Source organism: Ochotona princeps, chromosome 4, assembly GCF_030435755.1.
Source record: "Ochotona princeps isolate mOchPri1 chromosome 4, mOchPri1.hap1, whole genome shotgun sequence".
NCBI classification, from domain to species: Eukaryota; Metazoa; Chordata; class Mammalia; order Lagomorpha; family Ochotonidae; genus Ochotona; species Ochotona princeps.
The window spans coordinates 3,725,249-3,752,432 of NC_080835.1; the positions used below are offsets into that span (position 1 = coordinate 3,725,249).

A 27,184-nucleotide genomic window follows, 5' to 3' on the forward strand; every position below is an offset into this window, starting at 1 on the left:
GCCCTATCGTGGACCTCTGGCACACAACGGCCTGCCCGACTCCACCACAGCCCAGTGAGGTGCAGGTGGCCTGTCCCCTCATTCACAGCCACCATGGCACTGCCCCCTCCCCCGAATCCCAGTTCTGTGCTCAGCCAAGACTGGTGTTCAGGGCCCCCACTGTGGTCCCCCTGCAACCTGAAATGTCCCCACTCTCATGTGCCCGGCCCATCAGCCCATCAGAGCAGGCAGGCACCTATCCAGGGCCTGCAGGACAGGGAGTGTGAAGGTGAGGTGCCTGGTACAGGGGACCGGCCCCTCCAAGAGGCTGTGGAAGCCGTACAGCGAGGCCAGAGCTAAAGGGAGGGTCCCCTGCCTCGGCCCCAGCCCAGCGTCAGTCCCCAGGTGCAAGAAGACTCCAAGGCAAGCAGTCAGGCACCATTTTTTATAAAAACGCATAGTCTCATTCTCCACTCTTTAAAATCACATTCAAAAATCGGCAGAGACACCCCAGGGAGTGAGCAGATGGGGTGGGGGGCACGCCGGCCCAGCTCCAGCCCGGGGGAAGGGGCGCGACACCACACACAGCTGCGCGACTGGCACGAGGGGGCATGCGGCGGGCGAGGCGGTGCCCTCGGGCGGTGGCACTGACAGGACACGGGCTGCGGAGCTGGGCAGCCGGAGCAGAGGGGTACCGGCTGGCCCCTCCCCCCCGCTGACTGCCCAGCCAGGCGGCGGGGGGAAGGAGAGACCTTGAGGCCAAGCTGGGCCAGTGTGGCCCAATCTGCAGTTCCCTTGCTGTGGTCCCTGAGCCCAAGTGCTCAAGTGGGAGTGGGGGAGGGGCTGAATATGTGTTGGGGAAGGGGCAGCAGCACCTGCTGTCCACACCTTCCTCCTGGCCCGAGCCACACGATGTCCAGGGCAAGGTGGCAACTGGAGGGAGCCAGGGACATGGGGGCTTCTCCTGAATAGGGCGCCGGTGCCCAAGTCACCGCTGGTGCTGACCGGTCCTCTCCCGTGGCCAGTGAGCAGGACAGCAAGGGGGCCTGTCCCTCTGTCACAGGAAGGGCTGCCGTGGGCAAATTCAAGTAAAATCCCTGTACTGGGCTTCCAGTGGGACAGCCCCCAGCCATGCCCGTGGGCACAGCCAGGCGACGAGCCAGAGGCCCACTGTCTGTCCCCCAGGAGCAGGGGGGATCCCTGGAGGCTGGGGGGGGTGTGGGAAGGGTGGCACATGGACAGTGGCTGGGCCAGTGGCAGTGGGAGCCAAGGCAAAGCTGCCAGGCGGGGGTAGGAGAGAAGGGCTCTCAGGAGGCAGGGGTTGGCAGGGAAGGGCAGAGGTGGTGCTGGTGGGGTTGGGGGAGGGGCTGGGCCAGGCTGGGGCCACAGGAGACCACAATAATTACAAAATAAAACCTTTTCCGCTTTGCGGGAAAACAAATAATAAAAATTCGACAAAATAAATTAGAGGTTTATAAAAGGCGGGTGGGCGGGCGGGCGGCGGCGGCTCAGAGCCCGTTGGCACTGCCACGCTGCACCAGCGGCACCTTGCTTAGCTCCACCACTGGCGAGCGTGGCTTGTTCTTCATCTTGGGCACCCGCTGTACCAGCTGCTGCGCCTCCCGGTAGGCATCCCGCAGCTCCTTCTTCCACTGCACCAGCTCTGGGTCGCTCTGCGCCGGGCGGGATGAATGCCAGTCAACCTGGGCCACCCACACGCGCCCTGCACCTCCAGTCGCCCGGGAGCCCCACTCACGTCGCACTGCAGGATGAACTGCTTCCCACCGCGGATCTTGAGCAACAGGCATTTGCGCTCCTTGATCTGCGTCTCCTCCACCGACTGGATCTCCTCCATGGTCAGCAGGCTCTGCTGCAGGGGTAGCGCGGCAGATGAGGCCGGGCCGGGCCGTCCGGTCAGGCGGCCACGCCCCTAGGCCCAGCTCCCGCCCCTGGCCGCCCCCAGCGGCACCTGCTGCTTACCGGGGCCTCGCCCTCGCCCCGCCATTCGAGCCGGTTGGGGAACAGGTAGAAATACCGCCGCTGCCACTGGGTCAGGAAGGGATTGCCCATCTTGGACATGTACCCATGCATGATGCAGTCCTTGCCCAGGGCGTAGTCTGACCGGACAGAGAGACAGAGGGCTGGGACCCAGCTGGGCCTCACCCCAGACCACGTCCCCTGCCCCTCCGGCAGACGCCAGCCCTCACACCTTCCTCATGGCCCAGCTGCTTGTTCTTGGCTTTCTTACGAGCCTCCAGCCGGTCCGTCTCGGCGTTGATGGTGTCGAACACCGTCTCGGCCACCTCCTGCTGCCACCTCTCTGAGATGGTGAGCGGGAAGTTCCGGTAGAGCTCCTGGTCGCTGTCCAGTAACTTCACCAGGACGGATAAGGGTGGGGAAAGGCCATCCATCAGCCACAGGCTGGCCCAGGCCCAGATCTGACAGACCTGTGACCCCTGGGAAGTCTGGGGGGAGGCTCTGAGAGCCAGAGGCCATGGGGGCAGGGCGGCGGGCAGGGCAGAGACCGGCCGGCCCTCCGTACCTTGATTCCTTTGGTGTCTTCCTCATCAAAGGAGCCGATGTCGAAGGCATCAGCTGCATTCACCTCCCCTCGTGGGGGGATCAGGGGGGGAGGGTACTGCAGCAGAACGGGGCATGGCATGTCAGCGTGGGGTGTGAGCTGGGGGCGCTGGGGCCCCGCCCCACCCCCGGCTCTCCAGCACCTTCTGCAGGAAGACCATCTGCCAGTCCAGGGAGCGGAAGAAGGAGCTCTCCTTTACCTCCTGAGCGCTGTGAGGGAACACCGGTCACACCCAGGCTCTGACAAGCCCCCCTGCCAGCCCAGACACTTCCTGCAGGTGCCCGAGATGCCTGCCCCCGTGCTCTGCCAGGCTAGTGCGTCGCACCCAGGAGTGGGGACACTCACCCACGGCCCAGGCAGCCCAGCCTCCGGTTGACATCCCGCTGCAGCAGGCCCTCCAGCAAGGAGCGCAGCTCCGGCGAGAAGGAGTCGGGCAGTTCCACGGCCTGCAGGAGAGCCGAGGAGGAGTGGGACCCTGGCTCCCCTGGCCTGGGTGTGGGTTTTGGGGACCCCATAGGGGTCAAGCTGGGGTTCCAGCAGCTCTGGAAGCTCCGAGTGATGCTGGGGTAGGGGAGAGGCCATGTGCCTGGCGCCTTCCACGGGAGACCCCAGCCTCCCCCATGTCCACTGTGGCCAGCACTCACCATGGTCAAGGTCATGCGGTCAATCTCGTGCTTGTCTTTGGTCTTGTGCTGCCGGAAGGGGCTGTGCCTGAACGTGAGGCAGAAGTGGGGAACTGAGGCCGATGGGGCAGGCATGTGGCGATGAGGAAACCGAGGCAGGTGGCATGCACACGCCTCCCCCGTGCCCAGCCAGGACCCCACTCACCCCCGCAGCAACTTGAAAAGCATGCAGCCCAGGGAGAACCAGTCGGCACTGCTGTCGTAGGCCACACCCTTCTGCAGGACCTCAGGGGCCATGTAGCCATGGGTTCCCCTGCAGGTGTGAGGCGGGATTGTTGAGGGGGTGAGGTGGGATGGGGTAGGGTGACAGTGAGGGGAAGCGGGTCACTCACACGCTGGCGTGGGGCTTCTTCTTGGAGAAGTCGCAGGCCAGGCCCAGGTCTGAGATCCGCACGTGGCCATGTTCGTCCAGCAGGATGTTGGCAGGCTGAGAGGGAGGCACAGTGAGCTGCTGCCAGCCCAGGACCAGCTGGGGCTGGCTGGGGGCGTGTCTGCCCCGCCCCCTCCACCCAGAGCATTGCAGGCATGGGCACTCAGGGAACAGGGCACCCCAAGCCTAAGTTGAAGCCAGGATGAGGCTGGTACCAGCAGGTGGTGGGGGAGGCGTGGCACCGGCAGGGGGCAGGGGGCGGGGGGAGGCGTGGCACTGGCAATGGGCAGGGGGAGGCGTGGCACCGGCAGTGGACAGGGGGAGGCATGGCACCAGGGCAGTGGGCAGGGGGCAGGGGGAGGCGTGGCACCGGCAGTGGGCAGGGGGCAGGGGGAGGCGTGGCACCGGCAGTGGGCAGCGGGCAGGGGGCAGGGGGAGGCGTGGCACTGGCAGTGGGCAGCGGGCAGGGGCAGGGGAGGACACGGCTGGCACCTTCAGGTCCCGGTAGACAACGAAGCGGCTGTGCATGTGCTCCAAGCCCAGGATGATCTCGGCCGCGTAGAAGCGCATGTCAGCTTCGGAGAAGACCCCGTGCTGGGACAGGTGGTAGTGCAGGTCCCCGCCTGAAGGAGGCAGCCCCGTGGGGCACTCAGCTTCCCGTGCCCTCCCTGGCCCCTGGTCCGCGGGCACCCAGGGGTGGGACCTGCCCTCACCATTCATGAGGTCCAGGATGAAGCTCAGCTTGTCCGGTGTGTGGAAGGCATAGGACATGCACACGATGAACGGGCAGTCCTGCAGCGGGGGTCGGGGGTCGGTCAGCAGCGGGTGCCGAGGCTCCGGTGCCCACAGCTGCTCTGGGGGCTCCCCCTGCCCAACCCCAGCTCACCCCGGTGCTAACGAGGGAGAGCATAATGCGCTCATTCAGGGCCAGGGTCTCGCCCTGCTTCATCTTGATGCGTTTCTTGTCCAGACACTTCATGGCGTACCTAGGTGGAAGGCAGTGCGCCGGGTCAGAAGTGACTGCTGGGGCAGGCCCTTAGGGCTGCCTCAGAGTGGTAGGGGGTCCCTGTGGGTAAGACTAGACACGAAGTGGGGCCTCACAGAGGGTGGGAGACAGCCAGCATACAGTCCCCACTTCCCCGGATGCCCTGGCCCCGCCACAGGTGCCCGGCCGCCAGCAGCGGCGGAGCGCGCGCACATCTTGCCCGTGTCGGCCTTCCGGCAGCCGTAGACCTCGCCGAAGCCGCCGCGCCCGATGATGCGATGCACGCTGAAGTCGTTCATGGTCAGCTGCGGAGCAGAGGAGTGGCATCGCGGTCACTGCAGGCTGCCCTCGGTGCCCACGGAGGCCTGACCCTCAGGGCCACACTTGAGTCCTGACCCCCTACTCCCTGGCCAGACCTGCCTCACCCCACTCACATGGATATTGAGTTCCACGTTCTTCCACTGGCAGAACCGGGTGAACTTCTCGCTGGGAGATGAGAACCGGGCTCAGGCAGGCTTGGGCAGGGCACAGCAGGGCTGGCACAGGCCTGCACCCCACCCCCAGCCCACTGCACTGGCCAGCAGGTCCCATCAGAGGGTGGTCGTGACAATGCCCCCAAGCCTGTCATCCTCTTCTGGGACTACCCAGAGAAATGGAGTGCCAGCTTTACCTGCCCCCTCTCTGCCCCCAAGGGAGGCAGCTGAGCTGTGGGTTCCTGCTGGGAGCAGATAAGCTTGGGGGAGGACACCTCCCATCCTAACCCAGACTTCCTGCCACCATGGCTTGGGGGCGGGGGTGGGGTGCACACGGTCCGCCTGCAGACCTCACTCCACAGCCTGGCACAGGCGACCCCAGAAACACTGCACCTCGTGTCCACTGAGATCTGCCCCGCCCCCTCCCCACCAAGCTGCCCGGCACAGGCGAGCCTGCAGCCGCCAGGTCTGTCAGGAGGGTCCACCCCAGGCCAGGCCCAAGCGGGCCACCTCGGGCCCCTCCCTTCCTCACCTCTCGATAAACTTCTGGAACACATCCCCTCGGAGGTTCTGACAGATCTCATCGATGTAGGGCTACAGGAGGGAGGCGGGGTGAATGACCGAGACCCCCGGGGTGAGGGATGCCCAGGCCCCGCCCCGGCTGCCTGGCACACACCTGGAAGAGATCCGGGGGCACCAACTTCTTCACCAGGTGGCCCTGCACATGCTCAGTGGCACTCTTCGAGAAGGGCTGGGGGATGGGGGGGGCAGGTGAACTCTCAGTGGGGTGAACTGTTGCCCCCACCCGGCCCTGTCAGCTGGGGGCACTCACGTGTGAGCAGGCCAGCAGCTCCTTCATGATGTACGAGTCGAAGATTTCCCGGCTGCGGGCCACGCGTTCCTCCTCCGTCTCCAGTTTCTCGTACTTCCTGATCTGGGGGCAGTGTTCCCAGGTGACCTCCAGGCCCCCAACAGGTCCTGGGGGGCACCTGTGCCAGCTAGGTGTCATTTGCCGGCTCTGCCCAACTGCCCCCCTCCTCACCTCCTCGTAGAACTCTACCAAGGGCCTCGCTTCCTCCAGGTGGTTCAGGCAGAAGTCTCGGAACAGCAGGTATCCTGCAGGCCAGCCGGGACAGGTGCTAGTGAGCCACACTGCCCAGAGCACAGCCGACCAGGGTGGCAACAGAGGGCTGTGGGAGAGGCTGGCACCCCGTGGGGCCTTGTGATGATCTGGGCGCCTGTGCCAGGTGGGCAGGCTCTGAACGGGGCCCACACTCCCTTCGCTCCAACCCTCCTCCATCCCTCAGGGTAGTCCCAGAACATGGTAGGGGAAGCAGTCAGGTAAACTGAGGCTCAAGGAGACCTGCTCTTCACAAGTGGGTGTGGGCTAGAGGTCCAGGTGGCAGGTCCCTAAGGCCAGGCCAGAGGGCAGGGCATCCATGTAGGAGGGCCTGGACAGAGCATCCCACCCCCGAGGGAGTGGGGCTGAGGCTGACACCTAAGCACATGTAGCAGGACGGGGCAGACCCGTCCCCAGAGCACCCAAGTCCTCCCCTGCCTGGGCGCCCCCACCAACAGATCCAGCCACTCTCTCTGGCCTTTCAACCAAGCCCTGGTAGTTTTTAGGGGAAGTTGCGGGCAGCTCCCCAATGTTCTCACTGACACTACCCGACCCAACTCTGGGGCTTCCTGAGTCCCTGTTCCTGGAAGGGGGCGGGGTCATCACCAGGCTCAGAGAAGTGAGGCACCATGCCCGGGCCACAGAGCGAGGGACGGGGAGCCCTAGGATGTGTCCGCTGATACTCCACCTGCCTCTAGAGGGCTGGCCTGCAGCCCCCCACCCCTCCAATCCCATTTCAGAACTGGGACTCTTATTCTGCTTAGGGCCATGATGGAGCTGTGCCAGGTGGGAGCCTGCTGCCCCTAGATGCGTCTGCCCCCAGGGCCAGGCCTGGGGAGGTAGGCCACACTGGTGCTCCAGCACAGACACGTGTCTGCCTCCAGGCCCAGGCCTGGGGAGGTAGGCCTCACGGTGCTTGCACCGACAGCTGGGCCAGGCCTGCTGGGCAGCAGTAAAGGCAGGTTGTGAAGAGACCCTGGGGGCGGGGCGGGCTAGCCACAGGAAGGGCCCCGCCTCTTCCTGCCTGCTCTACCAACGGTCCTGAAGCAGCTGTGGCTGTGTCGGGGAAGCTGCAGCTCTCAAAAACAAAAACCCCAAGGAGGAACTTCCCTGGCGACCCCAGAGGACCAGGGCTCCCTGGGCTGATGGCCAGGGGCTGGGAGGCACTAAGGGGCGGGGCCGGACCCAGGGCAGCTCCAGGCTGCTGGGGCCAAACCTTCCTGGGAAAGCACAACCCAGCTGTGGTACTCACCCAGCTTCTGGGAGAAGATCTTCTCAAACGTCACTTCTCCCCGATCCTCCAGGTACTTGTGCATGACACTCCGTATGCTGGGGACAAGGGGTAAGCACAAGTCATGCTGGGGGCAGTGGTGGGCAGGAAGCCTGGGCCCAACCATGAGGGCTCCACGCACCCCCCCACCACACCCCCAAGGCCAAGGTGACCAGCAGGTGGCCTCCTGCTTAGAAGCTCTGCTCCCTGAAGAAGTTTGGTTTCCCAGTACTGCCAGGTGCTGGCTTCGGGAAATTGGCCAAGTTGCAAAAGCCAGGCCTCCCGCACCAGTGGAGGAACAGACACACTCACTGGCTGCCCCTCCAATGGCACACGCCGTGACATGAAAGCACGGTACGGAGGCATGATGCTGAGCCAGGGTGCCTGGCACAGAAGGCCACGGGTGGAATCCTCAGTTCCTGGCACAGCTGGAGCTGGCCACCCTGGGGACATCTGTGTGCTGGGGGAACTGGCCACCCCAGGGAGGGGGGGGAACCACAGGAAGCAGCTTAGCCAAGGCTGGGGCTGTGACAGAGGGGAGTGGTTGCCCCGGGAGATGGGGTCCTATCTGGGCTGTGGCCAGACAGGGATCAGGACTGCGCCCCTGACTGTACATGGTAAGGAGTCTCCTGTTTTCTGAATTATCTCTCAACTTAAGCAAAATCAAATGTTTAAAAAGCCAAGTCTCGGGCCCAGCGCGGTGGCCTAGTGGCTAAAGTCCTCGCCTTGAATGTATCGGGATCCCATATGGGTGCCAGTTCTAATCCCGGCAGCTCCACTTCCCATCCAGCTCCCTGCTTGTGGCCTGGGAAAGCAGTTGAGGATGGCCCAAAGCCTTGGGACCCTGCACCCGTGTGGGAGACGTGGAAGAAGTTCTAGGCTCCTGGCTTCGGATCAGCACAGCACCGGCCACTGTGTCACTTGGGGAGTGAATCATCAGATGGAAGATCTTCTCTGTCTCTCCTCCTCTCTGTATATTTAACTTTGCAATAAAAATAAATAAATCTTTAAAAAAAAAAGCCAAGTCTCAATTTGAGACTTTTCAAAAAAGAATGTTACCCCAGGGGCTGGTGCTGTGGCATAAGAGGTTAAGCCACCACCTGCTGCAACGTCAACATCCTATATTGGGGCCCGGCGGCGTGGCCTGGCGGCTAAAGTCCTCGCCTTGAACGCGCCGGGATCCCATATGGGCGCCGGTTCTAATCCCGGCAGCTCCACTTCCCATCCAGCTCCCTGCTTGTGGCCTGGGAGGGCAGTCGAGGACGGCCCAATGCTTTGGGACCCTGCACCCGCGTGGGAGACCTGGAGGAGGTTCCTGGTTCCTGGCATCAGATCGGTGCGTATCGGCCCGTTGCGGCTCACTTGGGGAGTGAATCATTGGAGGGAAGATCTTCCTCTCTGTCTCTCCTCCTCTCTCTGTATATATCTGACTTTGTAATAAAAATAAATCTTTAAAAAAAAATCCTATATGGGCACCAGTTCATGTCCCGGCTACTCTCCTTATCCAGCTCCCCACTCATGCGCCTGGGAAAGCAGCAGAAGATGGCCTAGACTCCTGGGCTCCTGCACCTGGAAGAAGCTCCTGGCTCCTGGCTCTGGCCTAGGCTGTTTGGGGAGTGAATCAGTGGATGGAAAACCTTCCCTTGGTAACTCTGAGTTTCAAATAAAATAATAATAGTAAAAAAACCAAGCTATCCCAGCTCCATAAGAGAGTGGCTGGCTGTGGTGAACCAGCCAAGACTCACTGCCCGGTCCATCTCCCCTCAGCCCTGAACAGGGCCTGGGAGAGCTGCACGGAGTTCCTGTCCACACCTCAGACACAGGCCTCGCCTCCCCTCCCCGGCGCCACCTTCAGCTTTGCCATGCCTACCCTGCCCAGCCCCAACTATGTCTGCATCTGGCCAGCTGCGGCTTCTGGGGTCACTCCACAGCAGGCCGTGCCCAGGGCATGTGCGTGGCTGGGGAGCTGCTGGGCCACCACGCCGAGCACCGCTCCGCTCCCGCAGCCCTGGGGCATGCGGAGGCTGCCGCATCACCCCCTCAGCAGGCACCCACGCAGAGACTGTGTCTGGTAGCCCCACATGGGCTGACCAGCTGGCCAGGTCACCCTGGCTACAGTTGCTGGGGTACGGCTCCCGCAGCCCACCCAGCCCACCAGCAGGTCTGACAGCACACAGAGTGTTTTGAGCCTGGGGGTCCCCACAGTCAGTGTTCAGGGGGAGCTTGAATGCTTGGTCCAGGGCACCGCAGGAGGAAGCCCGACTGCTGGCACTGCCACTGGGTCTGCAAGAACAGCAGCAGTGCTGAGAAAGCAGGGTGCAGGGCGGGGGGAGGGGGCTCGTGAGAGGGTTAGGTTGGGGGGCCACTCCTGTCCACGACAGAGTGGGGTTGGGAGGAACCCAGGCACCTGCAGGGAACCAGCGCCCTCACCAGCCCTGGGCTCCACTCTTTCTGCTGATCCTTGGGCCGTGACGTCTGGGGACACAGGACTGACGTGGGGGGATATGTCACCAAGTATCCACTCCCACGGCAGGTACGTCAGGTGGAAGGTGTGGCAGGTACAGGCAAAGCCATGTTGGCTCTTGGGGAACCCCGCTGGGAATGAGGGGGGCACAGTCCTCGGGCTTCATAGAGAAGCCCTCCCGAGTTGAAGACGGGGCCAGCTTGGCTAGCTCGGCTAGCTCGGCAGAGACTGCCCAGGTGGGAGCCAGGGGTCACTTCCTACCATGTGATCTGGGCCAGCCGGAAGCCAGACCCGCACAGGTGTGTCCCCGACCCGCCGCAGGGCAGTGTGCCTGCAGCCACTGGGACACCTGCCAGGGCTCCACAGTGACCCAGGCCCCCCCAGGAGGGGCCAGAAGCTCAGCCCTGGGTTCCGGGGCTGCTCCCCGCCCAGGCCACGCCTGGCAGCTGCCACAGCATTCTTCCCAGCCCACAACACTTCGTTTTTTTCCCATAAAAAGAACCCCTCCCCCCAAATACCCACACCAAGCATGAGACAGGGCCTGAATGGAAGGCCCCCAGTGAGCAAGGGGAGCTGGGACTGTTCCCGCCGAGTCACCTCCTGGGCCGGGCCACCTACCTCTGCTGCACCCACTCCCCGATACTGCCAGAATCCGGATGGCAAAGTGCCCAGATCACGCCCTGCCCCCACACAGGTCACTCAGCCCCACGGGGTCAGAGGGGGTGGGAGGAGGTGGGTGTCCTCAGGTGATGACAAAGCCCTGAGGTCCCCACGCCCAGGGGTGGGCCCCAGGGGCCCCCACCTCCTGGCAGTTGGATGGGCGCCCAGGCCTGGGTCCCCAGTGCCCTCCTGGGAGGCCAAGTCACAGACTTTAAATATCCGGTTTCCCCACTCGTAAGCCGAGGACGCCCACATGGTGCTGAGTGGCTGCCGCTGTGCCGCCGGCCGCAGAAGCCATGGGAACAGCACAGCCACCGGCTGGTGGCCCACTTCCGTGATGACGGACGGGACACGCCTGGCCAGGCGCCCTGCTCCCCAGCACCCCACAGCCCCTCATGGAGCCTGATCGCGTGCTGATGCCACGTCCCTGGGGCACGGGGCCTGCAGCCAGGGGCAAGAGCTAACATGTGGGTGTCACCCTCCCCAGGGCCCGGCGGGTGCCTTGGCACAGATGCACTCTGTGCCCAGCTGTGCCCCCCACCCCACGCAGGGGCAAGGTGTGAGGTGTTGGGGGAAGACGTCCCCTGGGCTCAGTCGCTGAGGCTCACTGGTCTGAGCCTGGATCTCACGGGTGGCCCTGCTCACGCAGGCGTGAGAGCCGAGGCTGGCGGGCTCCGGGCCCTGGCAGTATGCAGGGCTCGTGGCTGCGACCAAGCTCCCCTGGGTCATTTCCAGGAAACCTGGCATCGAGGTGGCAGCCAGAGGAGGAAGTCCCCTGGGGCTTCTGATTAATTTTTGTCAATGACCCTCCCTAGGGCCACCCGTGTCCACGGAGCCAAGGAGAGGGCCCGTGGAGCAGTTAGCGAGGAAGACCACCCCAATGGCTGCGGCCAGGGTAAGAACGAGACAGCTCCCTGCGTGTGCTGAGCCGGGCATGGTGGCCACAGGCACAGTGCGGCTTTGTTGAATGTCATAGCTTTTTCACAGAGGTGCTGCAAGCACCCAGCCCCTGCAGCTGACAGCTCCGCATGGTGGTCACTCCCTCCCTGACCTGCCCCTCCATCTCCCCTCCCCCACTCCAGTCAGGGGGCCAAGGGGCTTGCTGACACGCGATGGCCCCTCTTGTAGGCAAGCTGGAGGCGAACATCTTGGTGTCCAAACGGGACTGGAAAGAGTGGAGGGGAGGAGGAGCTGGAGAGAAGGGGCCTGGCGAGGCAGGGCAGGTGGCACATGCTCCGGGCTCTTGCTGTTACGCCAGGGAGCGTGGCTCAGCCCCTGCACACAGCAGACCCGCGGGTGCAGGAGAGCGGGCTGGGGCGCGTGCCTGCCCCTGAGGTCGCTGGTTTACTACCAGGAATCCAATGTGCAGTAATAGGACGCATCATTGCCGCTGACAGGGCCTGCATTCCCCTGCCCGGATTCCAAAAAGCAACACTGGCTCTTGCTGCCTGCCTGCCTGCCGGTCTCAAAATCTGGCAGGTGGCAGGTGAGTGGGGTGGGCTGAGCTGTGCAACTTGGTGGCCAGAGACCTGCTGCTCCTCGTCCCCCACCAGACAGGAAAGCCGAGATGGAGGCCCAGAAGGGAGAAGGCAGCTCAGGGGCAGCAGGCAAGAGGCAAGCTCCGGCTGCGGACAGAGGCTGCAGACGACGGGGCCCCCACAGGCATGGCCAAAGCGGCGTGGGGGTGGGGGGGAAACAGAGCCAGGAAGTCCTGGCTAGGAAGGGTTAACAGGAACAGGCAAGCGGCAGGAAGGAGGCAACTTGCGGCGGAGGGGAGGGACCAGGAAGCAGCAGGAGAGAATGGGAGGCTGCAAGAGGCCCCCCCTCTGCAGCTGGGACAGTGTCGCAGGGAGGGCTGAGAGTGCCTCCTGGGACCGCCCAGGCAGCACGCCTGACCCACAGCACCCAGGGTAATTGCCCCAGGGCCTCCAAGGTCACATTATGCCAACGACTACAGTAATTAGAGACTGTTGCCTGCTGCTGCGGAAGCAAGTGCCTCTGTGGGGCAAGGCCAGGACCCCATGCCCTGTCCACAGCAGTCCCCAGTCAGCGACCATGCCCCCCAGCAGTGACCGTGGTGGAAACTGAGACAGCTGTGGCGGCGAGCGGGCCGGGTTCCTGGGTGCATTGGTAGGACGCCAGCTCTCCTGCCTCCTGCTAGAAGGGGACAGAATGGGAGCCCCCATGCCAAATCCAAGTGGTACGGTGCCCAGGTGCTCCCCCTGCCAAGCCTGTGATGCCAGCATCAGCTCCTGGCCAAGCTGTAACCCCTGACACCTGCCATGGGGAGGCAGCCAGGATGGACCACCTCAGGGTGGAAACAGCTCCCAAGCCACAGCCCTGGCTTGTGGGCATGACGGAGCCCCTGGGGGGAAGCTGCTGGTCCCCACGCAGTCTCTGTCCCAGCCAGCCCAGCCAGGCAGAGGCCTGGGCTTCGTGCAACTAACAGCTGTGCCACTGGACAGTACAGGTGCACAGGATGGGTGGCAGAGACCCAGTTCCGGTTCCAGCCTGTCCCCTCTGTGACCCAAGCAGGTCTCCTCCGTTCTCTGGGCCTCAGCTGTTGAATGAGGGTGACCACCACCTGCCAGGCCTGCTGGCCACAGTGGAGCAACACATCCAATGGGACCAGCGGCCCGGGGAGGCGTTGGACACACATAGCATGCCATCTTACCACTCAGGGCAGCAGCCTGGACCCCAGACCAGCTGTGCCCACGGTGGGGTGCTCGGCACACCCTAGCCCAGGGGTCTGGGGTTGGGGTGGGCCGAGCGCCCAATGCCACCTGACCCGGCCGTGCAGCCCGGTTCCCTGTAAGACTGTGTCCCTCCGGCTCTCGGCCGGCTCGTGTCCACTAAGACCACCCCGAGGCGATGCACTACGCCGGAGGCAGGCCTGGGGCAAGCTCCGAGATCAACCGAGATGACAACAACGGCAGGATCAACAGGAACGGCCACAACCCTGTCACCATGCAGGTCACTGCCACCACGGGCAGGCAGGCTACACGAAGGAGCAGGGCGTCTGGTTCCTGGCGGGAAGGAGGGCTCCAACACCTGCAGAGCCACCCCAGGCGGACCAAGGTGCATTCTGGGGGAGGGATCACCCCAACACAGAGTTCCGGAAACGTCCCGGGGGCACACACTGCCCAGGGTTCTGGAAGCTGCGGCCACCAAGGACCGCTTTGCTCAGTTGGGCCCTAGAGGTCGACACCCCCGTTTCCTCCCTCGCGGTTTGTCATTTCTGAACTCACTTGTGTTCTGTCGCTGCTCCATGGTCAGCCAGCCCTGGCTGACAGTCATTCTGGTTCCTGTTTTGACAGATCCGATTGCAAACGTCTTGGGGGTGGGGTGGGGGACCCTAACGGCCACTCAACACCTAACCCTATGAGCGAGACTCCTGAACCTGCTGTTCAGTTAACCTGAAACCCCATGTGAGAGCAGGGCCCCCACAGCGGGAGGGGGGCTGGGAGAACCAGCACAGGGCACCCAGCTCTCTCTCTCTCACACACACTGGCAAGCTGGGGCTGGGGAAGGGACTTGCCCAACGTCACATGACAAGGCTGCCTTGTCCCCAGGCGCTGGGGCACACTGGAGTTGCCTGGCCACGTATCACAAATCGGAACCCCATGGGCAGCCACATCTGGTCCACGTAGGGCACCAAGGCCCCCACCCACCGGCTCAGGCCACAACGGAAAGCCAAGAGCTAGAAGCCCCGGGCGGGTGGCCAGGTGTCGCTGTGGGTTACCTGGATGAGTGTTGGGGTATCAGCTACCCCCACCTGTTCCCTGGGACCCGGGAAGCTCACAGGATGGGAAAAAATACTCAAGAGCAGATGAGCCGGGCCACCATCCACAGTCCGAGTCGTCCTGGACCCCTGAACTTTGTGTCCAGCTGCCTAAGAGACGTGGCAGTCCTGAACCAGATGCCTCAGGTGTATTGGACTGTCCCCGGATCACCAGTACCCCCAGAAGCAGGCCCCACGGGTAGGACCCGCCAGAGCAGGAAGGTGGATGGGAGAGGGGGCAGGCACAAACATTTCCCCCCAGCAGAGCTCAGCCTTGGGGGCGCTGCACCCCCACACTGGGGGCCCCCATCACCACACCAGCCAAACGCACTCCCACACCCGGCTCGGCTCCCAAAACAGGAAGCCCACCAGCGGCGAGAGTTCCAGGGCTCCACGACACCCCCAAACCTCACTCAAATGTGACCCAAACCCCAAGAGAGAGCTGGGAGCGGAGGCAAGCAGAAGGATGGGTGATCGGGCCGGGCAGGCGGAGCGCAAGGGACCCCCACGGGGATCGGGGGCTGCGCGCAGACGGCAGCTCCAAGCCCCGGTGAGGAGGCAGGAGCCGGGGTGCGCGGGGCTGGGAGAGACGGGGTGCTGACAGCGACGGAGGGGCCCGGCGGAGTGTGCCGAGGGAGAGGGCGGAGGGCGCGCGGGGTGGGGGAGGACGCGCGAGTCCCGGGCTCCCGGAGTTGGGCGCTCGGCGCTGGAGCTGCTGGGGCCGAGGAGGGTGAGGCGGGCGGAGGGGTCGAGCGTGGGGGGCGCCAAGGTCTCGGGCAGCGGGATCGAGAGGCGCCCCCGGGGTGGTGTGTGTGGTGGCGGTGGCGGTGGGGGGAGGTGGGGACAGGACGCGCCGCCGGGCTCGGGGCGCGAGCGCGGCCCCCCTCACCTGGGCTCGGGCAGCAGGATCTTCTTGCTGGCACGCGCCGCCGGCGTGGCCTTGCTCTTCTCCATGGCCATCAGGTAGCTCACATCGGCCAGCACCGCCTCCAGGTCCGCCATCTTGGCGGCGGCGGCGCTGCCTGCTCCCGCCGCGGCCGCTGCTGGCGCTCCCCGCTCGCTCGGCTCGGCGCGCTCGGCCCGGCCCGGCCCGGCCCCGTCCTGGCCTGGCCGCCCGGCCTCGGCTCGCCGCGCTCACAGGCGCCGCCGCCCCATGGCGCCGGCTCGGGCCCTGCCCCGGCTCGCGCTCCGCTCCCGCCGCCGGGACTGCAGTCGGGGCGCCGCCGCCGCCGCCGCCCGCGCCCCGGAGCCGCCGCCGCCTCCGGCCCCGCCTGCCGCGCACAAGCGCCAGCGAGCCCGCGAGGGGCCGAGCCGGGCGGGCAGGCGGCGGCGCCCCCTGGAGGCCGCGCGGGCCCGACCCGAGCCGGGCTGCCCCCTGCTCCGCGCCCCCGCGCCCCCACCCAGCCCAGGCCCCGGACCCGCGCGATTCCGGACTCCAACCTGGCTTCGGCTGTCCGTCCCGGACGCCGATTCCGGGCCTGGACGCGACAGGGACCGAGGGGCCAAAGCGGACCCCAGCCCCGGCCCCCGGGCCACAGCCTGAGTCCCCACATCTCCGGATCCCACACTTGACAGTCGGACGCACCCTCCGTCATCGCTGGCCGAGGACCCCGGAAGTGGACTTAAGAAGTGATTCTGGGGCCTGGATTTAAGGCCCTGGCTATAACCCGGAGTGGGGGACAAGGAGAATCCTGACCCCAGACTCCAGACCTCAGACTGGGCCCTGGGAACCACACCCTTGGGTTCAGGCAGCCATGACCCCAGGTCTCCAGCCGGCCCCCCACCTCTCCCTGGGAGGTTTGGTCTGTGAGACGGACATCATCCTGATGGGCTCCTTCAGGTGCTGGGCCCCTCCTGCCACAGTCAGACCCCATCCCTGCTGGGCATCAGGTGCTGGCTGGCCGGCTCAGTTCAGCTTCCTGGGGGACACAGGGGTCTCAATCCCAAGGCGTGACGGGGTGTGTCAGGGCACTCTCCCAGCTTGAGCAAGCCCCCTGTCTAGAGCCCATGCCATGGGGACTGCCACCCTGTCCCTAGCAGGACCAGGGCATGTGTGGCAAGGCAGGGGGCAGTTCTGGGCTGGGCCAAGCCTCGGGACAGCCCGCAGCCAGAGCACATGGATTCAAAGTGGCACCCCAGATCCTCACAGTGGACCTCCAGCTTTCTTTTCCTAGATATTTCCCTCACTACACCGCCCCCGTCAGGCCTCCTGAGAATTTTCTGGAACCTGCCCACTTCCCCGGGCTGCTGCCCTGGGGTGCCTTTGGGGGTGCCAGCTCTGACAGGGGTCACTGCAGGCCGCTGCCCCACCCATTCCTGCCTCACACTTGTAGGTGGACAGACCCCTAAACCTGCAAGAGAAGGTGTCTCTGCCTGCACTCCGCCCCCACCACTCTCTGTCCCAGGTTGCCCCCCAAAATCCAACCATCAGTTCTCACCTCTGCACCCCTGCCCTTCTGGGTGCCTTCTCTCCCACCAACTCTCACTCAGTTTGTCGCAGCACCTCCTCCAGGGTGTCCACTTGGACTCCAGCCATGTCTGTTACTAAGTCTTGTTACCTATAAGGACCTGTTTGCTTGATTGGACAACATCTCCTCTGATAGCGTCAAGATAGATACGCTATGGGTCCGGCACGGTAGCCTAGCGGCTAAAGTCCTCGCCTTGAATGCACCGGAATCCCACATGGGCACCAGTTCTAATCCCAGCAGTTCCACTTCCCATCCAGCTCCCTGCTTGTGTCCTGAGAAAGCAGTTGTGGACGACCCAAAGTCTTAGGACCCTGAACCCGCGTGGGAGACCTGGAGGAGGTTCCAGGCTTCTGGCTTCGGATCGGCGCAGCACCGGCCATTGGGGTCACTTGGGGAGTGAATCATCAGACAGAAGATCTTTTCTGTCTCTCCTCCTCTCTGTGTATCTGCCTTTGCGATAAAAATAAAAGAGAGAGAGATAGATACACAATGTATTTGAAAGGCTGGCCAGTGCTGCATCAGGCTAACTAACCCCTCTCCTCTGTGGTGCTGGGTCCCACATGGGCACTGGTTTGAGTCCTGGCTGACCCACTTCCCACCCAACTCTCGGCTTATGGCCTGGGAAAGCAGCAAAGGATGGTCCAAGTCCTTGGGCCGCTGCACCTGCATGGTCCCTTATCACCCATTTTTGGGGTGAGCAGAACTCTGTGGGAAGATGTTGCAAATGCTGAGATATGGCGTGGAGGGGGGAGCCCCGCTAACTCTCCCTGAGTCAATCCCATGGTAATGGGTGAGTGAGTTGGGCTCTGGAGCACACGGTGGCATTAGCGGCAGAGTAGGCCCACTCAGATGGCATACCAGGAGCCTCTGTCCCCTCCCACCTCCCAACCCTCCATGGTGTGGGCACAGCCTTTGCCTTTCAGAACCCCTGTCTAATGACCTGGTCAGACCAGGATCCAGGTGTCCCCCTTGCCACTCCAAAACCCTTTCCACCACAGGCCAGGTCTGGCGCTGGAGTGGGGTCCATCTGGGGTAGTCCTCCTTGGTTCCTGGGATGGGGGATGATGGATTGGTCTTTGGAGCCCCTAAGACCTCTGGGTTAGAAGGGGTGAGAGGGTGTGTGTGGGGAGGTCATGGTTTTTGGGACGCTGGTGCCCTCTGGTGGTTCTGCAAAGGTGGATGAAAAAACTAGCCTTTTGGGCCAGCTTCCCTCAACAAACTGCTGCCTGCTGCCCAGATGGGCCGGGCTGTGGCCAGGATGCTGGGAACTCGGAGAGGAGTGGATCATGGGCGAACCCCGCCCAGCTGGCAGGCTCAGAGACACATCACTCCTGGCATGTCCGCTGGGTGACTCATACGTGTTGCAAACATCAGGGCGTCCCACACGCAGCTCCAGCTCCTGCCAGCCAGCCTCTGTCCAACCTGCTTCTCACCAGTCTCCCCCTCCGCCCTAGCAGGCTCCTACCCAGCACCCCAGGAGTCCTCCTGGATTCCCCTCCTCCTGGCCCCTCCCCTCCGCGCGTGCACCTGCTGTTGTCCCTGGGCTACCTGGTCTGGCTATGGAGTCTCCCTGGAATCCTGTCATGCCTGGATGTACTCTTTCCCACGGTTGCCCTGGCCCACTCTGGGGTCCCCTCCTTCCATCATGGAAGACCCTGCTGGCAGGGTCATATGCTGCTCTGTCTGCAAGTTAGAGGTGGTCAGGGCTCAGTGTGGGCTTGGTCTGCCTTCACATCTGTCTCCTCCCAGCAGCTTGGGCTTCCCTACCTCAGCAGGGGCCCTGGCAGGTTGATGTGGTGGACGGCTCCTGCTGAGGGTGCCCACACAGTGCCAGGCTCTGGCTGCCCTGCCGCCTTCACTTCCTTCCTCCGTGTTGGCCAGGACTTGCCATGCTCCTCCTTCCTGGTGCCAGGCACTGCCATTTGGCCTTGGGAATCCAACACGGCAACCTAGATGTGCCAACATGGCAACCCAGATGTACCAGTCACTGCTGTCACTCACTGGAGTTTCCACCGTGCGTGGGGCACGCAGGCCAGATCCCGTGAAGGAGCCTCCACCACGGCGAACAATTCCACTAGGGCCAGAGGAAGCAAGGCAGGGGAGTGGCTGTGTTAGGGGGGCAGCAAAAAAGAACTTTCGAGACACGTGGTTCAGTGAAGCTGAGGCTCCGTAGAAGGTAAGGGTGCTGGACCCCTGGCTTTGGCAGGCAGCACCACCCGGGCGGGACCCTCCGAAAGGTCGCTTGCTTTCGGCATGGCCAACGGCCCCAGGCTCCCTTCCCGGACCTCCGAGGCTGCATCTGGGTGTGGAGCCCGCAGCCGCCAGACCCCCGCCAGCCCCTCCGCACCCCAAGCCGTGCCAGCCCGGCCGGCGCGCGCATGTGCTCGTGCGTCCTCCACGCGGACGGTCCTATGGACAGCGATGGACTTTGTGCTGCGGTCTGCCCTGGGACCTCGGGCCCGTCCAGTGTCGGACCCCCAGGCCACCTCCTGCTCCTCTTACCGCAGCGCCCCTTGGGCAAGTTGCTTCGCCTCTCTGAGCCCTGCCTCCGTGGGCTTCTTTGAGATTAAAATGCGTGGGTGTTAGGCCGAGGAGTGGTTGGCTCGCTGGAACGCTCCTTTTCTCCTGAGGTTTTCTAGGTCTCTCCCGTGTCTTTGTGGCATTGATTGGCTGAGATTTTCTTCCTGGGAGCCACGGTGTTTGAGGATATTGAACAGGCTTGGGGGGCAGCTGGGACCTCCCCCTCAGCCCCAGATACTGGCTATGTCATGTGCAAAGGTCTGATGTGGAATTCACAGGAGCTGCAAGCTCCCCTCCCACGTCGGAGGGCTTGGTCTTGCTTCCGGTCCGCCCAGCCCCTGCCATAGTGGACAGATGAAAAACTACAGGGTGCTAGCGGGGCCACAGCTGGGGTCAGGCTGCTGGTGGCTGCAGGGGCCTGGCCCTCCAGGCTGGTCCTCTCCACTGGGGAGGTGTGAGTTGGGGAGTCCCAGCCCAGCGCCAAACTGGGCCCCACAGGATCCGTTGCTGCAGGACACTATGGGCACACAGTGCTAGGGTAGGGCCTGGGCTGTATGGTCACTTAGGGACATGGGCAGGACAGTGGTGTCATGCCTGCCTCCCTGTGGAAGTGAGCGGATTCCCGGCTGTACAGGCCTCCCATTCTGCGGCCACTGGCCTTGTGGCCAGCATCCAGCAGGCTGACCTGCACTGCTTTCTTAAAGATTCATTTTTCATTCCGTCCTTTGGTTCACTCCCCAAAGGCTTGCAGCCGAGCTGATCGGAAGCCATGACTTTTCTCTGGTCTCCCATGAGGGTCCAGGGTTAAGGCTTTGGGCCATCCTCCGCCGTGTTCCCAGGCCACAAGCAGGGAGCTGCAAGGGCAGCATTTTGGCACCAAGCCACTGCACCGGCCCGACCCGTGTTCTCTTGCTCTCACACACACCCCAAAGCAGAAGAGGTTTAGTTTTTATTTTTAAAGCCTTTTTTTATTTAAAAACAAAAGAATCAAAACCCAAATCAAAATATCTCCCACTGGAGGCTATTTCTTTTTTAATCTTTAAAAATTTTATTACACAAATATCTCCCATTCCCACGCATCAGAGGAAGGACGGCCCTGCCCTTCTAAAACCAACAGCTGCAGGTGCTGAGGAGCAACCCCAGCCAGCTTCCCTCGTCCCTGGCCTGCTGAGCCCAAGGTCAGGTGCTGAGATAGCTGAAGACTCACCCCCTTAATGCTTACATTTAATTTAAAATCTTTGAGCACAACATTGGAAATCGACTCTAAATCGGCAACAAAAAATATATATATTTACAATATTTCTCTGGAAAAAAAAAAAACACAACCAAACCCTTTAAACATAGTGACTTTAGGAGTTTTATTTATGGAGCAGTTATTTTTAATCACCAAGTGATTTTATATTATATATATATAAATTTCCTTCCTTTCCCTTGCGTTTTTCCGCCCTGGTGCTTGCAGATGGAGCCGGAGCCGGTCCTGCAGTCTGAGGGCCCGGCCCCGCCGTGTGCTTCCTCCACGTGGACCAACCCTCTCCCCTAAAACCATTTCCCCCTCACAGTCCAAACCGAGTCAAGCCCACTGGGGCCTCGGGCTGTGGCGGCCTCCGCTCCTCGCTCCACGGTAAAAATGCTGCTTGTTTTTCCAAATAAACAAACATCAAAATCCAAAACCCAAAATAACCCATCAGCTTGGAAATCTCTGCGGGTGACCCGTCCTGAAGGCTGAGGCACTCTCCAGGCACAATCCCTGCTCCAGGGGGTCTCCCCCACCCCCCTTGTAAAAGACAACCCAACAGAACCAAGTCACCTCTGCGGTGCTTTCCACAGGAGCAAGCAAAGGCGGGGGCTTCCAGGGGCAGGTCGTCAGCACCCGGCAGGGACTCCGCTCCACACCCAGGGTCCAGGACTGAGGCACTCTGGGTAAGTCCCCGCCTTTTCTCCACATGGCAGCCCGGACCCAGCAGATGGGAAGCAGACACAGTGACACCCACGGGGCCCGGGGGCAAAGAGGGTGTCTATTGCTTTGCAAGTGGCGGGGGCAGGTGGTGGCTCTCCTTGGGGCAGCAGCGGGGGTGGGGGCGGGGGCGGGGAAGGCCTGAGACTGGGCTCTGTGGAGGGGCAGGCAGGGGCAGAGCAGGCTTGTGCTATCAGCATCCTTCCCAGGGGAGCAGAGTGCAAATTCGCAGCGCCTTCCTCAGCCCAGCCCCAGCTGCGGCTGCCTGGGATCCCCCACACATACACACTGACCCCGGCATTCCCACCCTTCCTTCCGTCTTTAAAGTGCAAAAGCTCTCCGCTGCCCTAGAGAGAGGGTCTTTGGACAGGCCGTTGAATGCAAAGTAAGAGGGGCAGCTGACGGGGCTCAACAGAGGGCGCTGGGGTGCACTCCCCCTCCCCGCACACATGTAAGACACTCAGCCACACACACCGAGGCACATGCACACCCCCTCCCCCGACTGCAGCTCCAGGGCTGCACCCAGGCCTTTGAGAAAGTTCTGTGCAGGCAGGAATGAGGACAAGTGGAGAAGGGCAGTTGGTGGAAGGTGAGAGGGGGCACTAGGAGGTGGTGCCTGTCTCAGAATCTGCCTGGGGCAGGAGTGAATTGGGGTGTCCCTGGGGCAGGCAGTTCTCGCTCCTTGAAAGAGCTTCAACCCCAGTAAGTGCAACAAGGGCTTCCCGGAGCCTCGGTGGGCAGCCTGGGGTGGGACCGGCAGGGACAGCTCATCGTGTGAAGGAACGGGCACCGGACAGTGCCATACTCGGGGAGGGCGAGTCAGAGCACGCTCTACAGCACCAGTGTGACCCGCCGGGCCTGCGGGCCCCTTGTGCACACGCTGGGAGTGGCGGGAGAGTGCCACGCACTGGAAGCCACCCGGAGAACTGCTTTCTTCCCTGGAGTCTGCTAGAACCAGGCACTGCTGGGACCTGGGCAGGGAGGCCAGGTGACGCACGCACAAACACCCCGCAAGGTGAGCCTGGCCTCTGGACAGGATGGCAGGCGGGCGCCACAGCAGCCCGCGCTCCCCCTCTCCTTAGCCCTGTTCCTGAGGAGGGGGAGCAGGTGGGTCAGCCAGTCCCCCACCCTCTCTACCTCACCTACAGGGGAGTGGCTCGAGGGCCAGGGAGCAGAGAGGGCGTGTGCCACTGTGGGAGGGCGGGGCGGAGCAGCACTCCTGGGGAAGCTGGTTTCCTGTTCAGGGCGGGGCGTGCCTTAGCTGATCTTCTGTATCAGCTTCTCGTCAGACAGGCAGTAGAGGCTATTGATGGACAAGTCTGAGATGAAGTGCTCGCAGGCTTTGCGAGTGATCTGCTTGCAGCCGCGAAGGTCGATCAAGGTCACGTTGGCGATGCGCCGTAGGTAGATCAGGGTCTGGTCTGTCAGCTTATTGCAACCTGCAGGGAGAGTGGTGGTGAGGAAGAGTGGGCGCCCACGCACAGCTGCACCAACGCCCTGGTCTCCTCAGCGAGCCCCTTGAAAGCACTCCTGGCTCCAAGACCAGAAGTACCATCAGCAGCCCCTAGCTCAGGGAGTCCCAGGCCAGGCAGCAAGCAGAGCGGCCAACCACGCAGCAGCTGGGGTGACACACTGTGGGCAGCGGCTAAACACTCAGTCTCCCATTGTTACAGCAGAGATCCAGGGCCTTGCTCGGATGCGGAGGACGGAGCCAGCGAGACCCAGCTATGGCAGCTCACCTGCCATGTTGAGCTCGGTGAGAGAGTAGCGCGTGGAAGACCCGACGGCGGTGAGGAGGTTGGAGGACTGGTCGGTAAGGTGGCTGCAGTGGCTGAGGTCGAGTCGGGACAGGAGGGGCATGTGGCGGATGATCAGGCGGAGCGTGGCGTCTGTGATGTCAAGGCCTGCCAGCCGGAAGTCAGTCATGTTCCGGAGCTTGCTGCGATTGTCCTGACCTGCAAGACCAACACTGTGAATTCCCTAAGCCAGCTCCAAAGCTGCAGGTGGCAGCGGCTACTTGCTGGCCAGGCTCCCCGGACCGGAAGGGGTTAAGCAGAACTGCCCACACCCAGCCCTGCCTCCAGGGAGGGAGCCTGTGTGGGGGTAGTTTCTAGGAAACGCAGCTGCTAGATTGTGTCTCACTTAGGCGGGCATGCATGGAATGCTCCACCCCTTCCTACACCCCCACACTTTTCCAGACAGTCTCACAAACGGCTTCTGACACTTCACCTCAACCATGAAGCCCTCCGAGACTTGCTCAGGCTTCTGTACTCTGGGCAGTTACCTGTACCTACACGGAGCCCGCCACTCCGGGCAGTTACCTGTACCTACACGGAGCCCGCCACTCCGGGCAGTTACCTGTACCTACACGGAGCCCGCCACTCCGGGCAGTTACCTGTACCTACACGGAGCCCGCCACTCCGGGCAGTTACCTGTACCTACACGGAGCCCGCCACTCCGGGCAGTTACCTGTACCTACACGGAGCCCGCCACTCCGGGCAGTTACCTGTACCTACACGGAGCCCGCCACTCCGAGCAGTTACCTGTACCTACACAGAGCCCACCACTCTGGCCTCATTTTCTCTTCCAGGCTTTCGCAGCATCATTCCTAAGATGGCCTGAGTATCTGAAGACCAAGTGTGCCCCACAACATAGCCATCCCAGCGGGAGGCAGACCCACAGCATACCTGGCTTGTCGGCTGGTGGAGTCAGCAAATCCCGGATTTGCGGGTCCTTAATCCCTACTGCCCACCGAAGATCGAGGGTCCTGAGAAGGGGGCAGCTGGAGGTGCTAAGGGCAGAGACCGCAGACCAGGAGCAGCCAGCTAGCAGGAGGTCTTTCAGCCCTGGGGGAGCATAAAGAGAGGCTTTCAGCTACACACACGGTTTACCAGCACGCCCAAAGCTCCAACTGACCAGCTGAGCCCAGCCAAGGGAAGGGATGCCCAGTGCAGGGGACTATGCCCTAGTCTTCCCCTGGTGTTCCATGGTGCACCATGGAGTCTGGGTGTTATGGTGACAGCTTAGCTACTACCAGAACAATGCAAAAGCAAGGGACTTCCTGTCTTTGGGGGCTTGCCCAAGGCTACAACTGACTTGCGCTTCCTCTGGAGTGACTGCCGCATGCTGTGGAGACCTGCAGGCTGGCCCTAGCACCCAACCCCATTTCTGTGCTTATCCCTGGGGGTGCCCTGCAGAGGCGGGGTGTGGGTCTCTCACCAGAGGGCCGCAGCGGCACAGGCTGTGGCCTGGGCATTCACCCACCTGGCAGCCTGTTGACAAGCCACGTGAGCTGCTTTTTGGAGATGTTGGTCCAGCTGAGGTCGAGGCTTACTGGCTGCCTCTTGATGATGCCACTGAGCGCCTGGGGCACAATGGCCTTACACCTACTTAAGTCAATTTTTGTCCAGAGTCTCTTGTCACAGCACCTGTGCCAGAAGGGAAGAAGCTGTTACTCTAGCTGATGCTCCCCGCAGTGGAGTTCCCACCACAAGCCTCTGGAAAGTTCTGGGGAAGCAGAGCACCTGCATGGCCTTCTTCCCCAGGTCCTTGTCCAAGCCCAGCAGGATCACACCCTGTCACTGTGAGTCAGGGAACAGGCCAACATGGCCATGCTCTCTGGATACCCAGTGTCAGGTAGTAGTTCAGCCCATCGACTCTGGAGCAGAGCTGTGGGGCACGCCAGGCCAAAGTCTGGCATCAGCATCACAAGGCTCTTTCTAGAGAGTGACTGGCAACTGCCCGAGGCCAGCAGGTGTCCTCTGAGAAGCAGGAGCGACTCAACCAAGCGGTCTCAACTCTAGCCTGGCTCTCTCCTGACATTCCAGCCAGTCCACACCCAGTGTGAAAGGGAGAGGCCTGCTGTTCCACTGTGTCCACAGACCGCTGTGCCCTGCAGGCCTCCGTTCACACGATACGGTCCCCGAGCACCCAGGTGCCTAGGCTGCTGGCCAGAAACTAAGGGCAGAGCCAGGCATGTGGGAAATACGCTTGGGTTTGCAAAAGAACAGGTCTTTTAAAAATTTCACCAATGGCCTACGTTACGACCTGCGGCACAATCAAGTTGCCAGCCCAGAGCAAGGGTTCTTAAAGCAGCAAGTCCTGGAATCCTCTGGAGAATCTGCATTTCCAGCAGGTTCCGAGGTGAGTGCCGCTGGTAAGGATGTCCCCGAGAACTCCTGTAACAGGGTGTGACCCACACAGGGGACAGAAGCTGCATCGATCCCCGCAGAAAGGCCTTCGCTGCTGACCAGCAGCAATGGTCAAGCCCGAGTGTTTACCATGCAGCAGGAAAAGAAATGTTAGTTTTTGTGAAAGAGACCCAAGTCAGCCAGCTGCGCAACTGCACCTTCCGGTCCCTGGGGGAAGCATGCCCCGCTCCCTGCTGCGCAGACAGCCTCAACAGCAGGGGCTCAGCTAAGGTCACTGCATGACCCTCAGGCACAGGGGCTGAGCTACCCACACCAGAGGGGCGCAGCCAACTCGATGCGAGAAATGCAGTCTGTAAGACTCCGCAGTTTTAGTAAAAATGGTACATGCCTATTCCCCAAATCAGCTGCCCTCCCCCAGCAAAGACAGATGGGGAAGTGCGGAGCAGGGAGAGCGGGCAAGGGCCCCATCTCCCTAAGGCCATCGGCACCTGTCAGAGGGCCCACAGCCTGGGCAACAGCCTGGGTCCCGGGGCTCCGCAGAGCCTGCTGCTCCACACCTGCTCCCACAGCCCTCTTCCTGACCCCCTGAATCCCTGCTCACCATTTATACCACGTCTTGCACACTCGCATACATTCACAAAGTTCTCTGCGGCTGAGGTAGCGGAAGACAGACATCCAGACCTCCCGCTGCATCCAGCTTTCGTCTCCATCCTGAGCCCAACTGCCCCGGCCATTCAGCCTGGCCACACCCCCCTCCTCTGCACTGTCATCTTCCTCCTCCTCCTCCTCGTCCTCCTCCTCTCCCCCCAGCCCCTCCTCATCCCCACGCTGTGGGGTTCGGGCTGGGCAGTGCTGCACTAGCACGCGGGGGGAATGGCGCGGGTTGGCAGAGGAGGCCGTGATGGCCTGCAGCTTGGGCACAATGGATGTCCCGTGGAGCTCTTTGCTGGGCCTCTGCAGCGTGACAGTGAGGTACGATCCCCGGATCTTGGCTTTTTCAACTTCAGACAGCTCCTTTTTGCCGCTGGGGTTGTTCTCCTTTTCCCGTACCATGGTGCGCTCTGTGGCCTGCAGCCGCAGCAACTGCCGCCGTTTGAAGCGCTCATCCCGGCTGGCACTGTGGTGGTCGCTGGGGCCAGCCCCAGGGGATGACCGAGTCACCATACCCCGGGGGGAAGCCGGGTCGTGGATGAGCTGCAGCATGGAGGTGGGGGAGTGAGGCGGGGGCGTGAGGGGCTCGTCGCAGCTCCGCAGGGGCCGTAGGACTTTGGCTTGCACGGCGTCGTCGTCGCCCTCTTCCATTTTCCGCTTCTGAAACCCGGCCCAGAGAAGGGGTATCAGAGCCGTCATCCTCCAGACCCCCAACCACGGGGGGGGGGGGGGGGATATGGGAGAAGGGCTTTCTTATTTTCCTGCCAAAGATCATTCATGGGCCACACAAAGCACCAGCTTCAAAACCAGCCTGCTGTAAACTGTTTGAATTTCCAGGCCTGCCTGCGGCGTTGACTTGTCAAGGTCAGCCCAGGTGATTTTGTGGGTCCTCTACGGCATACGGGCCGGTGGCTCCCCAACCTGGCACACCCACAGGGTCTCACTGCTGCTCCCAGGGGGTTAGAGAGAAGCAGGCCACTGGCGCCGAGTGCTCAGGCTACTTGACTCAACTTCACAGCATGCTGACGCGAAGCCTAAAGCCCTCGCATGCATCACCTGGGAAACCAATCTGTG

The 27,184-nt window shown here is 62.5% G+C and overlaps 2 protein-coding genes across 5 annotated transcripts in view; both read right to left on the bottom strand.

The window, feature by feature from the left end:
• Nucleotides 1-1,429: 1,429 nt before the first annotated feature.
• Nucleotides 1,430-15,619, bottom strand: GRK2 (G protein-coupled receptor kinase 2). Of its 2 annotated transcripts, none has more exons than XM_058662748.1 (21): nucleotides 15,256-15,619; nucleotides 7,444-7,520; nucleotides 6,114-6,187; nucleotides 5,904-6,005; nucleotides 5,748-5,822; nucleotides 5,604-5,665; nucleotides 5,033-5,084; nucleotides 4,812-4,903; nucleotides 4,500-4,599; nucleotides 4,327-4,405; nucleotides 4,106-4,236; nucleotides 3,576-3,670; nucleotides 3,389-3,496; nucleotides 3,205-3,271; nucleotides 2,906-3,006; nucleotides 2,703-2,769; nucleotides 2,522-2,617; nucleotides 2,189-2,351; nucleotides 1,960-2,096; nucleotides 1,736-1,846; nucleotides 1,430-1,652 (listed from the first exon to the last, which is right to left on the bottom strand). In XM_058662748.1, the coding sequence occupies exons 1-21, from the start codon at nucleotides 15,366-15,368 to the stop codon at nucleotides 1,488-1,490; spliced, it is 2,067 nt and encodes a 688-aa protein (XP_058518731.1). In that variant the 5' UTR covers nucleotides 15,369-15,619; the 3' UTR covers nucleotides 1,430-1,487. The 2 variants fall into 2 exon arrangements, with proteins under 2 accessions (XP_058518731.1, XP_004598257.1); XM_004598200.3 differs by having other exon boundaries at nucleotides 1,736-1,849; nucleotides 15,256-15,617.
• A 6,765-nt stretch (nucleotides 15,620-22,384) lies between these two features.
• KDM2A (lysine demethylase 2A) overlaps nucleotides 22,385-27,184 on the bottom strand; it is a 93,945-nt gene continuing 89,145 nt past the window's right edge. For all 3 annotated transcript variants that reach the window (XM_004598198.2, XM_004598199.2, XM_058662749.1), the window contains 5 exons: nucleotides 26,061-26,770; nucleotides 24,573-24,736; nucleotides 23,996-24,154; nucleotides 23,048-23,263; nucleotides 22,385-22,747 (listed from right to left, as the gene is read on the bottom strand). In XM_004598198.2, the coding sequence (XP_004598255.2) occupies nucleotides 22,566-22,747; nucleotides 23,048-23,263; nucleotides 23,996-24,154; nucleotides 24,573-24,736; nucleotides 26,061-26,770 (1,431 nt within the window). In that variant the 3' untranslated portion in view covers nucleotides 22,385-22,565. The remainder of the gene's footprint in view (nucleotides 22,748-23,047; nucleotides 23,264-23,995; nucleotides 24,155-24,572; nucleotides 24,737-26,060; nucleotides 26,771-27,184) is intronic.